The following is a 14,638-nucleotide window of genomic DNA, read 5'->3' on the forward strand; positions in this document are numbered from 1 at the left end:
ATTTTCATAATTAGAAACATATTATCTTGTAAAGAAACCATTATTAAAATCAATGACAATAGGTTGTTTTTCAAAATCCTTCTAGAAAAACGACAAAGACACACTTATAAAAGCTTGACGTTAACCTCAAGAAGTTTGTTGCTGAAAATATATAATAATCATTTAGTACGATTTTATCCGACTTGCATTGACTGTGAGCGTTTTATATGTGAAGGTAAGGATCTGTAAGTTTAATGGGACAGTTTGCTACTTTGTATGAAAACGTCGAACATAGCCCAATGTGATAGGCATGGACCATTCCTATTAATAACAGCGTTAAGATGCATTATGTGAGAATTAGATAAAGAGCTGAAATTGCTCGCTATAACAGTTTAAAAATAGATAATTAAAAATGAAAATATGACTGTTATGACTATTTGAATTGCTCGATTATCCCTATTTAAATTAAATTATTAACAACGATCTTGTTTCAATGTATTGAAAATTGCGAGCATCCTATGCTCTGGAGAGTTGATTATGGTCTTGTCATGCTAAATGTACAATTAATAATTTATGTAACATTTGAGGCCAAAAGAAAGACCTGCAATGGGTAGATTTAGCTCTTACATAAGGCATCTTTAATATATCGTGATATAAAAGTATTATGTGATGAAATAAAAATAGGTGTCTGAAAGATAGTACCTGGATTTGTTTTGCTTTTCTGGGACAATACTTCAATCTAGTGAAGTTTTGTTTAATCGTTATTGTATGCCTGACATAGAACAGATACTCAAGTACATGATCCTATCACATTTACATTTATTTGCGGTGTGAAGATTAGTTCTATGTTTGCTAACAGATTGTTAACCGTGGTTGGTTATTGCGTGTGTTGTATGGTGTTCTATTTCGGCCACTTCGCGCGTCGCTTTTTTCATTGTTAAGCTATAGAGAAAAAAGCGACGTCGTACTAGTAGCTGACATTTCGTTCCCATATTCCATTCAATGACTATAGACCGCGTGTCTTAATCTCATTTCTTCAGGGTTGTCGATATATTCGTCGTAGGATACCCCCCCCCCTCCCCTTCCCCCCGAAAAAAATATTCTCGTATTAATTCTGTCTGTACAAATGTCAAGGAATGCTCATACTCTAAGTAATACAATACTTGAGAACGTATAAAACAACTAATAATGTAAATATCAGTACCCTCTCATCGTTTGTTTAACTATACTGTATGACTGTCTCTTTAGAGAGCACGAGGTCACTCATTTTAAGTTTAGAACAGAGGTTTAAAATATAACATATAATCTGGATATTATAGAAATTTCGTGTTACATAAAGGATAGTATCGGCAGTTCTTTGAGTCTCATATAAACTACTGAATTGAAGATAAAATACCAAATGTAAAAAAAACTGCAAATTAATCCCCCTGTTAAACGCGCATTACATCACAGACACTATAAACAAAATCCATTTAGAAAATACGACGCGCGACGCGTCGCTTTGTGAATGGCGACGTCGTGTTAAAAACCTTAACATTGAAAAATGCAAACCACGACGCGGGAAATGGCCAAAATAGAACACCATAGTGTTGCTACATTTGTTTAGACATGTGGTGCTACCCAGGAGGTCTCTGGTAAACACTGTTGGGATATTCGATTGAACTTTCTGGAATTGAATTCTCTCAGCCCCCAAAATAGTGACAATCAAGCGAAAAGGGGTATTTCGGGCTACAACGCAAGAGTCGACTGGATAAGTAAATATCTCAACCAACCATGCAGCCGATACTTATTCGTTGTGTTTAATTACGTCACGATTCTACTCACACCACCTCCGTGGTTGGGACTGACAGAACTGTGACAGGACTGAATTCCGCGTCACTCGATTTCAATTCTGTCAATTCGGGACGTTCTGGACTGTGAAACACGCACTTTAGACAGCTCAACAATTAGAACCTTGTAAAAGTAAAATGAAACTATTGATAGTGTCATGTTCTTGCCTAACGCAAGTGTTTCAGAGATATTTTTTGTACTAAATCAAAAGATGTCGCTCCTAACGGTACAGTTAATGATAAAGCAATTTAAAAAATAAAACGAACGTAATTTCTAAAACTGCTTTAATAACTAAAAAGCTAAATATTACTGCTATTCAGAATCGTCACCAATAGAATTCTTACGGCTGTAATAGTTGATAGATTTGTAGAGAATTGCACGTGCGATGGCTATTTATAGTCTCATAGACTCTAGTGCTGAGGATTATCATACTGCGTGGTTAGCCAGAAATCTCTTCGAGACAAGCCAATGAAGCGTAAACATTCGTCGTTTCGAAACAGCGTAGCCGTATCCGCATATAGCACATTATTAATAATAATAATAATTTATTCGTACAAAATAAGTATAATTACAAAAGTATCAATACAAACATAAATCTGACCTTAATATATACATAGCATATATATAAAATTAGGCCGTAGCGCCGCTGTCAAGGCACATTGTCCCCCATAACACACCACATGGTGCATACCTGTCTTTACTATCCCGAATAATGACAGGTGAGATGTTAAACCCCATTGCATTTCAAATTGTGTTCAAATCTGATTATTTAAATTATTTTGTTCATTCGTTTAAAACATGCAGGGTTGCGAGAATATTTTTTAAGTTTGCTTGTTATTATTGGAAGTAAATATCTGGTTATACATCCTACTAGATTAATGGAATTGGGAGTTACGTTATATAGCTGCCTGTATCCTGTTGGCTAGTCGCCAAAAGGCAAAGACTTAAATATCTTTCAATGTCAAAAGATAGCCCGATTAATGATGGATTAACAAATAAATGTATATTTTAACTGCCGGGTGTGTTTCAGTCCTTTACTTATTTCAGCGGGATGGGGATAGAGAGCATAAGGGAGTGTCTCAACCAACCGTGACAACCATCCGTTCTGTTTAATTAAATCATTAAGTTGCCGGGACAGATAGAACTGTGACATTAGTTCATAGAGTACTTTTTTTCTGATGTCCGTTTCACGATCCTACACTTGCAGTAGGATGTTCAATGTCATGGGGCGTCCACGATCATGTCAATTTACACCATACAACTTTTAGTGAACATGTTCAAGGTGGTTTTTACATGGTGATCCTGATCCGAGATGTCGAGGCAGCCATTTTGCTTTATTGTCATGTGAGCCACTTCACCACGTGACCCAGAGATGCATTCTAATTGGTTCAAGGCCATGAAAACTGTCCTACAATGTTCAATTTAATATGCTTGTTCAACGTTTTTCAAATTCCCATACACAAAATGGAATATTTTCCTGCGAACATCATCTTACAAATGTTGGATGATGTTCTTGAACAAAAGTAGGGACGTGTAAAAATGGCCTTTAGAAACTAAAGCAGATCAATCGATGTCATTATAATTGTCAACTAATTCATCTGTTTTAATCATTATACATGAATCACCCATTCCAAAAAAATGGCGTCTCGCTGTTGCATTGTGGGAGATCCGTGAGCAAACTTACGAGGGGGCCGCCATTGCTTTGCATGGGATTTCTCTGACCAAATTTCGAAAAATGACGATTTTACGTTAATTTTAGTGATGGGGGATACTTCATATGATGTGATAGAGACACAGATGGTTGATGCACGTACAGAATACCTCAGAAAGCACATACATAGTATACAGATCGCAAAAAGGTAAAATGAAAACTTCAAAACAAACAGCTGTCAAAACTTAACCTTCGTATCAATCAGCTGATCGCTGTCACTTTTAGCAGGCCAATACTCAAACTGTGAGTGTACAGTGTTGCATAGAAATAATAGCACAGAGTACATTAAGAATGCTTAATAAAAAACATGTTTATTACGTTCAGTATTATTCATTTATATATTTTAAAATTAATTACTATTATTAGTCTTGTTGTATGATCTATTCTATGCCTACCTGCATTTGTTTTGCTGAGTAGACCAGCGCTACCAACTCCTTTTTGCGGCCTGTACACTTAAGATTTCGCGTTCTCGGGTATTCTTTAAGTGCATCAACCTTCCAGGTCTCTATCACATCGTATGAAATATCCTCCGTCCTTAAAATAACAGTGAAATCAGCGTTTTTCGCAATTTGGTCAGAGAAATCCCATGCAAAGCAATTGCGGCCTCCTCGTGAGTTTGCTCACGGATCTCCCACAATGCAACAGCGAGACGACATTTTTTTGGAATGGGTGATTCATGTATACAGATATCAACGACGAACTATTACCTATGTACAAAAGAGTTCAATTTGTATATATTTGTAGTAAAAATACTTTAGTCAAGGAAACACTGTATACTAGCGGGGGTGGGTGATATTATCCTGGATATAACCCCCAAAGATTAAGTGTTTGATTGATCGATACTAAAGACTATTCATTCCGCATTTTCAACTCCAGTAGATTTGTTTCATGTCGTCTGAATTGTGAAAAGAATTCGTAAATACTGGGGGTTTCTAAGACTACGCGATTTAAGCGACGATCATTTCGCAAACAAGTCGTGCGTTCCAAGCTATTCCGTGATTGTATTGTTCAGATTGACAATTTCATCTTAACACAGGTTGAACGTTTGACATAGTACATGCACATCTCCAACTTTAATATCTGCTTGTGTACGTTTTAGCAAAGTGTGCTTCATACAAAGACCTATATAATCTAAATTTATCATCTTTCATTTTTAGCCCGGTCCCAGTGAGATATAAAAGGTCCAGTACAGCTCTAGGATATAGTTTTATTTCTGTGGATAGGTGATCCATCCGTCTAGTCACGTACAAGTTTGGTGTTAAATAATGACGAAATGAGTCGGTTGTTATTAACAATTGATCGAGTATCATCTGAACCAAATCTACAGTGACGTTAATAGAACACAATTTTTATGGGAAACAATCACTGGTTTATTCTAAAAGCACGACGTTTCGACAAGTATCCTCTTATCGTTATCAAGCACAATGACATTTCATAAACTTCAGATGAATATATAAGAGTGGACATGGTGAAACCATATAATAAGATAAAATAACAATAACAATAAAGATAAAGGATTAAACAAATTAGACATAAGATAAGTAGGGTAGTTAATTAGACAATCAACAACAAATGGAAAACATTTAGCTAATTATGAAGACCATCAAAGGGAGCCGTTGGATGCTGTTATGTTGTTTCAATGAGGTAATAGGGATGAAACCATTTACTAAGATATGGATAACACTTATAATAAATTAATGTAGGCATTGCATAGTCCATTAACAGAAGGCTAAATAAACAGGATAGGTGATAATATGTATGGTAGATGAGCAAGTGGTTATGACAATGAAAAAATTAAGAGTGTGAAAGCTCAAAAAAGAAATGACAAATGAAGTTAATAGCCTAATAAGTTAAACAGTCCAGAAAAAGGCCATAGGTTGGAAACATATTGTAATAAATGGGGTGATAAAGGGGGGGGGGACCATTTAACTTACTATTACATACATACTAATAGTATGTGAACGCTCAAAAAGAAATGACAAATGAAGTTAATAGCCTAATAAATTAAACAGTCCAGAAAAAAGGCCATAGGTTGGAAACATATTGTAATAAATGGGGTGATAAAGGGGGGGGGGACCATTTAACTTACTAATACATACATACTAATAGTAAGAAAGCAAGTACACACTGCCAATTCTCTCAGACTAACTAAACAGTTAAAGTTTGTGATTAATGGGTTGTAACTTAAGTTGAATTGTTCATTTTGATGACTTGATCGTATGCCCTTGAAATATGCAGCCCCGCGTCCCTGTTTAGTTGGGGTGAATAGCGCCTAATGTTAATCGCTTCTAGGATTTTCCTTGTTTTTCTATTCAGTTGGTTGGTTGTTAATATCTGCACCCCATTCCAATCGACTTTGTGCTGCGGGTGGTTCTGTAAGTGCTCCGCTACGGCCGAGTTGTTGGTGGCAGTTTTGGACCGGTGTTCTGATATTCGCTTATCAAGTGGACGTTTAGTTTCGCCAATATATGAAAAATCACACGAACAATTCACTTTGTATACAACTCCTTTAGGCTGAACAGGTAGGGTTGGTTTTTGTTTGCCATTAGCTTTAAGTATCTGTTTCAAGGTTGTGGGAACAGAGAAAGTAGTGTCGATGTTGTACTTCTTAAGTAAATTACTCACTTGATATGTTAGGTTGCCGTGAAATGGCAAGGTTACTCTAATCATCTCTTTTGGTGTTTTTTGTTGACTTCTGTTGATGTTTTTGGATATTTCATTAATTTGCTTATTGACTAGTGATGGAGGGTAATGGTTCAAGTTGCAAAATACATGGCGTAGATGTTCCAATTCTCCCTGCAGGTATTCAGGTTCACAAATGCTAATGGCTCTTCGTGCTAGGGTGGATATCAGAGCTTTTTTGATGTAGTGGGGGTGGCTTGAGTTGAAATTAATGTACTGATCAGTGTGAGTTGGTTTTCGATATATTTTGGTTTTTAATTGATTATTTACCTTAACAACTTGTACATCTAAAAATGGTAGAGTGTCATCTATCTCGGTCTCAATGGTGAATTTGATACTGGGGTGCTGTTTATTGAGGTGATCTAAAAGAGACATTGGTTCATCATTTTCATCCAGAACCACAAAAGTATCATCAACCTTGCGCAGCCATGTAATAGGAGTAACGGGTGAGGTACTAAGGGCACGTTCTTCAAATTGAGTCATAAAAATTTCAGAAATTAAAGGTGAAAGGGGGCTGCCCATCGGTAAGCCCCTGACTTGCTTGTAAAGGTCATCTCCCCAGGTAAAGTATGTGGAATCAAGGCACATGGTGGTCAATTCAAGGATGCTATCTGTGGATAATTTTGTTTCCAGGGGGACTTCGAGGTCGTTGATTCTGGAGCGGAGAGCTTCAATAGCTTCTTGACGAGGTACATTGGTGAAAAGATCTACTACATCGTATGACACTGTTCTTCCAGGGCGGCTTATTTCTCTTATTATCCTGCAAAATCTACCAGAGTCTTGGATGAAGGAGGTAGAGGATGTTCCTAAGTGGGCGAGAAGCTTAGATAGGTGTTTGGCAACATTGTAAAAAACAGAGTCCCTAGAACAAACTAATAATCTAGCCTTAATTGGGTTCTTATGCGTTTTGATAGTGGCTCGGGCGTATGGAGGACGTGGGTGGTTAGGTTTTAACTGGTAGGAAAGATCTTTGGTTATCTGTTGAGAGTCGCACAGTTCTTTTAGAATAAACCAGTGATTGTTTCCCATAAAAATTGTGTTCTATTAATGTGTTTTCCAATCGCTAAATGCCACTTAAAGATTATACAGTGACGTTTATTGTCATATTTTTCCTGGTAGAAAGAAACGTAATAGTTCAGTGTGAATTCCCTTCTTTTTGCCCGAGGTTACCTCCCAAATCTCATTTTATGAGTCCCACCTTTTTAACCTCCCCTAGTGTCTATACAGCCCTAGTTTAATTCAAGGAAATGACCATTAACCTAGAAAAAATAACATTAATGAAGAATTAATTTCAGTAAAAGCATTATTATGTATGTGATCTATATACTTATGATCACATATCGTACAGTATTTAGTACTTCATAAAAACATCAACATACTTAAATAATTAATGTGAACATCATAAACTTATGATAAAACACGGTGGCACTGTCAAGTGTAAACATATTACAATGGCAATGTGGTGTTTAATTCAGATTTCCTATGAGTTTGGTGGATTGAAATTTTGAAACAAAAAGGAATTTTGAAACGAAATAAAATATAAGGCAATATTAATAATGAAGTCTACTTTGACAAGCCTACAACCGTAACAACAAAAGACGTTTCGGCACATACTGGTAAAAACATTTAAAATGTATTGAATAATTCCATACAAGAAACCCAAATATAAATTTGGACATGTCGGTTACTAACAGCAAAATTAATGTAAAATACTTTGATCATTTATATCCATTGAAAAAATAGCACTTACATTTGCTAAAAAAAACTCAAAACGTAACTGGACGTACACCTGAATGACAAAGAGGCATCCCTGTTACAGCTAAACCAGGTGATTTAAATGCCATTTAAAAAAATCTAGCAATATTTGATACAGACAATACATGATCATACTTGTACAGCTAAACCTAGATAATTAATACAAGCAAATTGCCTAAATGGCATTTAGCACATGAACTGGATACACACATAACATAAATAAACACTGAAAACTGAAGTATAACGATTTTTCACTAAAATTAATTTACATAAGGAATACATGTGCATGTATCATAATATTTTGTATATGTATATTTCACTAAACGAACATTGTTCTTTGGTTCAGAATGAATTAAAAAACATTCTGATATGTTAGAGTTATTGATACAACTGCTTTTTTCCGTTCTTGTTTTATATTTGATAATACAATATCACTGAGGTTTTTGAAAATTAATTGCCGCTTCAGGTCAACAATTAATTGTATATAAACGTTTTTCTTCAATAATCATAAAATCATAATAAAAATGGCTCATTATATGTGTTTGTAAATAGCAGAATATTCATGATTACGTAAGTATACAAATAAAAACCCATTGTTCACTGTCACTAAATTTTGGTTTTAAAACACATTAAATTTGGCTGTCAGTGTCAGTCTGCATGGGCATGTCTTCCAAGAATTTACTTTCGGTTAAGCGGGGTTTGAGTGGTCCAATGGTCTACGGCGTGTATTTCAGATCATAAGGTCTGTCATTGAGTCAAGTGCTGTTGTTTTGATTTCCCGCTTGTACGTGAAATCGCCAGGTCAACGTCGAGGGTTTTCTCTGGTTCCTCAGGTTGTTGAATTAGAATTGCGCTATATATTAGTCCCAAAATGTACGAATTTGTGGCTCGTATGTCTTATATGAATATTGGGACTACACTCTATGTATAACTCGCACATAGACACATTTGTGTTGGAATAAGGTGAAGTTTCTCACTACGGAAGAGTTATGCAGCTGTTTGCACAGACAGTTGCAGTTGAAGACGTATGCAGCTGTTTACACATATAGTGGCCGATAGAGGCGCGTGCATATGATGTAATCTTGTCAGTTTCAGAATGAAACTCCTGATTCACTTCTGTTTCAATACTGGATTGTTGCTAGGTTATATGCTGCTGAATTTCATAGTCTAAAGGTGTGGAACCCGGGTACTGGCATCTGTCGTGCGTAATGTAGTGTTTGCTCCAATGCTTATCTCGATTGCTGGACCCCTGTTCCGGCTGCTGAAGCGATTTCGTGGTTAGATCTTGATGTAGTATGGGCTAACGAAAGCTTGGGTTAGGAATTGGTACGGCATAGAAAAGCGCGTTTTTATTATATTTAATGCTTCGGACATGACCACTAGAAGTGTATTGTTGATTAACCTATTCTCTTGCTAATTGTACTCTCGCTTTTAATGAATATTTTTTGAATAATTTACGAGAATTCGGTTACAGTCAGTGCTTACATATTGTCACAGCTAAGTAATGTGTTATGAGTTTATCCCAGTATTGTGCTTTTCATATAGGAAAATGTGTTTATATTTTTATGAATATAGCGTAATCAATACGCGAAATGGTTTCAGTCAATTATCATACTACACTGTATGATTGGTCCTGAGTGTCCTTTTCATTGCATAGCGACATAAACCTTTAAGGCCAAAGCCATTATTTTAATGCTTTGAGATCAGTATATATCGCCACGTGTGAGCGAAATCCCTTGTTCTTTAATTTTAAAATTTGGAACTAAAGGATTTTGGTAAGCGCAAGTATATACATATATTGTTCTTATTAATATAGGAATCAATATTTTAATAGGTTTTCCTCGAAAAACTAATATTCAAATTGGCGAAGCCTTAACTTGATTTGTAAACAAACAGTCTTATATATCTTATATGTTTATGTACATCTTGAGGAAGAAGTCAAATTAACTGGAAGTATTTTTTTTTTCAAATTTATTTATTCACCAATTGTCAACGGTCAACAAAGGTAGTTTAATCATTGAAATAATAATCAGTAATTTAACATCCACAATGGATTTTCTTACTGTTTCACAAGACGTTGTGGTGCCGGCACTCCGGTTGTATTCAGCTGTAAGTACAAAAGAATATAATATTAGAACTCTTTCGTTTTATAAAAGATTAAAAATATATTGCTTTGTTATGGTATATGATCCCGTAGATAACTTTTCTTGCCTATATGACAAAAAGAAAAAAAACAACAAATTTTAATTGCATGTATAAATATTTTTTAAAGGAGATCTGTATTTAATTATAATAGAAAGGGCGAGACTTTATTATCTTATTTATGGTATAATTAAATCAGGATTACATCCTTGATAATAAAAATAAACAAAATCCATGAGTGTAATCAACTTTATTGTCTTATTTATGGTATAATTAAATCAGGATTACATCCTTGATAATAAAAATAAATAAAATCCATAAGGGTAATCAACTGTATTGTCTTATTTATGGTATAATTAAATCAGGATTACATTCTTGATAATAAAAATAAATAAAATCCATTTGGGTAATCAAAGAGTTGGTTGGTGATTACAGTAGTTCATGATGGTTAAGAGTTAAAAAAGTATTTCTTGGAAAAAATTGGGCTAATTTTGTTGATTGCATGGTGCAGTTGTGGTGAATTACAAAAGTAGAATGTTTCTACAAATAATGCGTCGTGTTCGTCTATACCTCTTAAATTTTTAAGATTCGTTGGATCTGCCCAGGTTTCGACTTCCACGTGATTTTCAGTTGTAGGAGACGCAGCTGATATAAGGAGACATAAATAAGAGAGAGAGAGAGAGAGAGAGAGAGAGAGAGAGAGAGAGAAATGGGGTTTAACGTCCACTCGACACAAACTAGGTCATTTCGGGACTAACATATGGTTTAATTTTATTTCAATAATTCGCTTGCGCGTAGGGGTCTTTAGCAGTGGGAGGAAACCGGAGGACCCGGAGAAAACCCACGAGGTTGGACAGGCGACCCTACTCCTTGTCACGTACAACCGGGGATTCGAAACCACGTCAGTTGACTCAATGACAGGCCTTATGATACAGCGCGCACGTGCTAACCATTCGGCCATCCAACCCCCCAGACATAAATAAACTGTGTACAAATAAGAAGTGTGCGTAAAAGATCCAGTGGCAGGCGGAACTCAACTAGCTTAGCCGTTTCTCCTAAAATATAAGTAGCAACAATGACTATGAGAGAAGCTAAAGCCGCGAAATCCATACCCCTCTATCGATACTTAGTTAAATGTAGTGACGGGAGTCAAGAAGGCCCATTTCCAAAGTAGGTGTTTTGCATGTGTACTGATAATCGCCCAAAAAATATTTAAAAAGTTAAATCATATGTACATGACGTCATACGCGAGGATTTCTCTTTACAGTGTGGATGCCGACATTGTTTTTTTTTCAATCGCCGGCTTTTTGAATAACATTAACACACATCAAGTCAAAAAGATCTACATTTTCAACATGCAATTCGAGAATAAAAGCTACAAAAAGTTGCCCTTTTAAGCGCACGTATTCTCGCTCGAGGAAACGCGTACATGGAGAATGTCCCATTACATTAGACTGACCTTTTCGTAGGTAAAAGGCGTACATGGAAAGCGGGGCTAAGTCGGACAGAGTGATTTAATTGGGATTTGTCTCGATCATTTCTTTTTGCCTTGTTTTTTTTTTTAAAAAGATAACACCGTTTATTGAGTAAAATGTAGGGACTCAATGTATATATCACTCTTCCAATGGTCCCGAACTAGTGTACTAATTGGCTATTCCATCGACTGGCCCGAGTGAGCGAAATCAAACCACCTTGCACTGAACTACCACTTCGGACCAGTACCGACACTATTTTCCATAGAAATGGGTTGCACTCGCCACAAACTGGGTCATTTCGGTACTAACATGATATTGTACAATTTCATTTCAATAATTAGTTTGTAAGAATGGGTCTTTATCAGCAGGAGGAAACCGTCGAGTCAACACAAACTAGGTCATTTTGGTTGACACCACGCCATATGATCTAAACTCTGGGCGTTAGGCCATATGGCAACCCCACCCCACCGCTTGTAATTAGAAATTCCAGGTCTTTGCCTTAAAGACGCAAAGATCAATTAATAAAGTAAATAATCTGTCATAGACTAATGTTGACAGGTGGTACTGACTTATTACCTTTAATCTAATACAAACTATAGGTTAGATAAGTTCCATAGCTCATTAGTATTTATTGATCTTTAGGGCGTGAACAAAAGAAACCCAGAAAAACATAGGCTTAGTGAATAGCTGGCTATTAAAAGCACTCATTCCTTCAGCTAAACACAACGGATCTATCATGGTCTGGGTCTTAATGCATCCGATACTTAGATTGTTTTTGTTAAGCTAGGAAATGTTGGCTAATTGTGTTTAAACTTATTTAACTTCTATTTAAAGTGGTTCATCGCTTGGATTTAATGGTGTTACAGATTTTTACAAATGTTTTAAAAGTATAGGCATTTTGATGTGTCAGTATCTCTCTCTATACGGCGATTCAGTGACTTCCTGTGTCATATACTTTGATCAAAGAGCAAAGGCGATTGAAAGTAAAAAATAAATCATACAACACTGTCCGCGTGGAATATCGACAAATTGAGTAGCACTTTCTAGTTGTCCTAATGGACTAGATAGGAATACATCAAAACGACAATATCTGTGAGCAATGCAAGTGTTAATATAGGATGATTACTCAACAATATTGTTTACATTGTTAAGACTATTAGTGCCTCTATACATTATCGTAGTCCAATATATATTAGAAGTACATAACAGCGCATAATGGATAAAAAACGGACAAATGCAGGTGTTAGTCGCACCAGAACAGCTAAAGGCAGTAATTTATTTGGTGTAATTTCTCGTATAAAGGTAGATATGCCGATGAGTGGAAGGAACAAAGTTTGGAGAAGACGAAATGGATCCCATCGCTACAGCTTTATGTCAAATGCCAGTCAGGAGTCACTGAAAACGGTAGGAGTTTTTTTTTACTAAACTTATTTCAGTTAGTAGAGTACATTGTAACGTTTCAGTGATGAACATTTAAATTCCCATGGCAATTTCCTATTGTCTCTCACCATAACTACATTCTCTTATCCCATGTCTCTGATGGCAACTTTTAGACCTGGATTATTCAAATACCTATTACTGTTACATTGGAAATAAGTATCTGCTTTGAGTACAACGGCGAGCCATGGTAGTATTTAGGAATATCACTTCTAGATAATCAGAGACAGTTCTGGTGGGACAAACAGCTGAGGTCCTGCTCATGAAAAAACCTCGACAGCCGAAATTCGAAATAAGAGAAGATCGTAGCACCACTTTCTCGTCCAAACTTCTTTCATATCACACTGCATGGCATATGGCTGTCTTCATTAGCCCGGTTGGTATAGAAACGTAGGGCGTTCAACCCCGTTTAATTTCATTTCCTGTCTGAATCTTATAGGGGGGTTGGATGGCCGAATTGTTAGCACGAGCTCCCTGTATTATAAGGTCTGACATTGAGTCAACTGGCGGAATTTCGATTCCAACCCCGTGGGTTTTCTCCGGTCCTCCGGTTTCCTCCCACTGCTAAAGACGCCTACGCGCAAGCGAATTATTGAAATAAAATTCAACCATGTGTTAGTCCCGAAATGACCTGGTTTGTGTCGAGTGGACGTTACCCCCCCCCCCTCTCTCTCTCTCTGTTGCTTATAGGTGCATTTCTGGCTTCATATATTATATAAATTATTATTTAGAACTTTATTCACACGACAAGCCCATAATCATCTCTCTAGAGCATCGGGTGGTTGAGATATTGAATGGATTAAATCACCATAGTTTATCGTTAATATCAACTCGACGTCACTAAATCAAGGGACTGACAATCAGGGATCCGTTTACTATCATGGCATTGGCACTTGCCAATAGGCTATTTCTCTTCAAAACTTCAAACACTCAGAATAAAGTAATGTAACAGAAACTTTCAATATATTCATTTTTCTTTATCTATTTTTAAACTGACTATCCCCTTTTCTAAATCTTACATAATACATCTTTAACTAAATACATTTTTAGTAACCCAAAATATTTCTCTACACTAAATGATAACTCGTTATTGTATATATGTTATGAAACATGTATATTATGTTTTTATTAATATTTATAATCAAGGGCATTTGAATAATAACCTATATAAATATTTGATATCCTGTCCGCTGTGGCTCTTATAATTTATTAGTTTGTTTTACTGTCAACATATCATCGTACAGACAGTGAGCAGCTTGGGCTTTGAGTAATTTCCCAATTTCTACATAAACCGTTTATGGCAGCCTTTGAGTGAGTATGACGCTGGCTCGCTAACCAGGGGATTCCTCTGGATTTGCAGTGTCTAATCATTCTGATGGGACGAAAAACCGAAGGTCCCGTATTGTTAGTTAGAACTTGATATAACAGTAGGTTATAGTGCCGCTATCTGGGCAGAATTTTCCTTATAGCACACTGACTGACGTACGCCCGACTTCATTAGCCCAGTCCTAGCAGAGAAGTAGGGAGTTAAATCCCATGTCATTACGCTCGCCAGCACCATTTGTAATGGAGCGCATTGATGAACGAGGTTAAACCGTCGACTGACCTGGCTAAAGAATAACCATTT

The 14,638-nt window shown here is 36.3% G+C and overlaps 1 protein-coding gene across 3 annotated transcripts in view; it reads left to right on the forward strand.

The window, feature by feature from the left end:
* The window catches only part of LOC126815338 (short transient receptor potential channel 7), a 74,452-nt gene that overhangs the window by 15,720 nt on the left and 44,094 nt on the right, over positions 1 to 14,638 (forward strand). For 2 of the 3 annotated variants that reach the window (XM_050540920.2, XM_050540921.2), the window contains exon 2: positions 12,877 to 12,978. The exons of the other annotated variant lie outside the window; for it this stretch is intronic. In XM_050540920.2, the coding sequence (XP_050396877.2) occupies positions 12,877 to 12,978 (102 nt within the window). The remainder of the gene's footprint in view (positions 1 to 12,876; positions 12,979 to 14,638) is intronic. 3 annotated transcript variants of the gene reach the window in all.

Source organism: Patella vulgata, chromosome 3 (assembly GCF_932274485.2).
Source record: "Patella vulgata chromosome 3, xgPatVulg1.2, whole genome shotgun sequence".
NCBI lineage: Eukaryota > Metazoa > Mollusca > Gastropoda > Patellidae > Patella > Patella vulgata.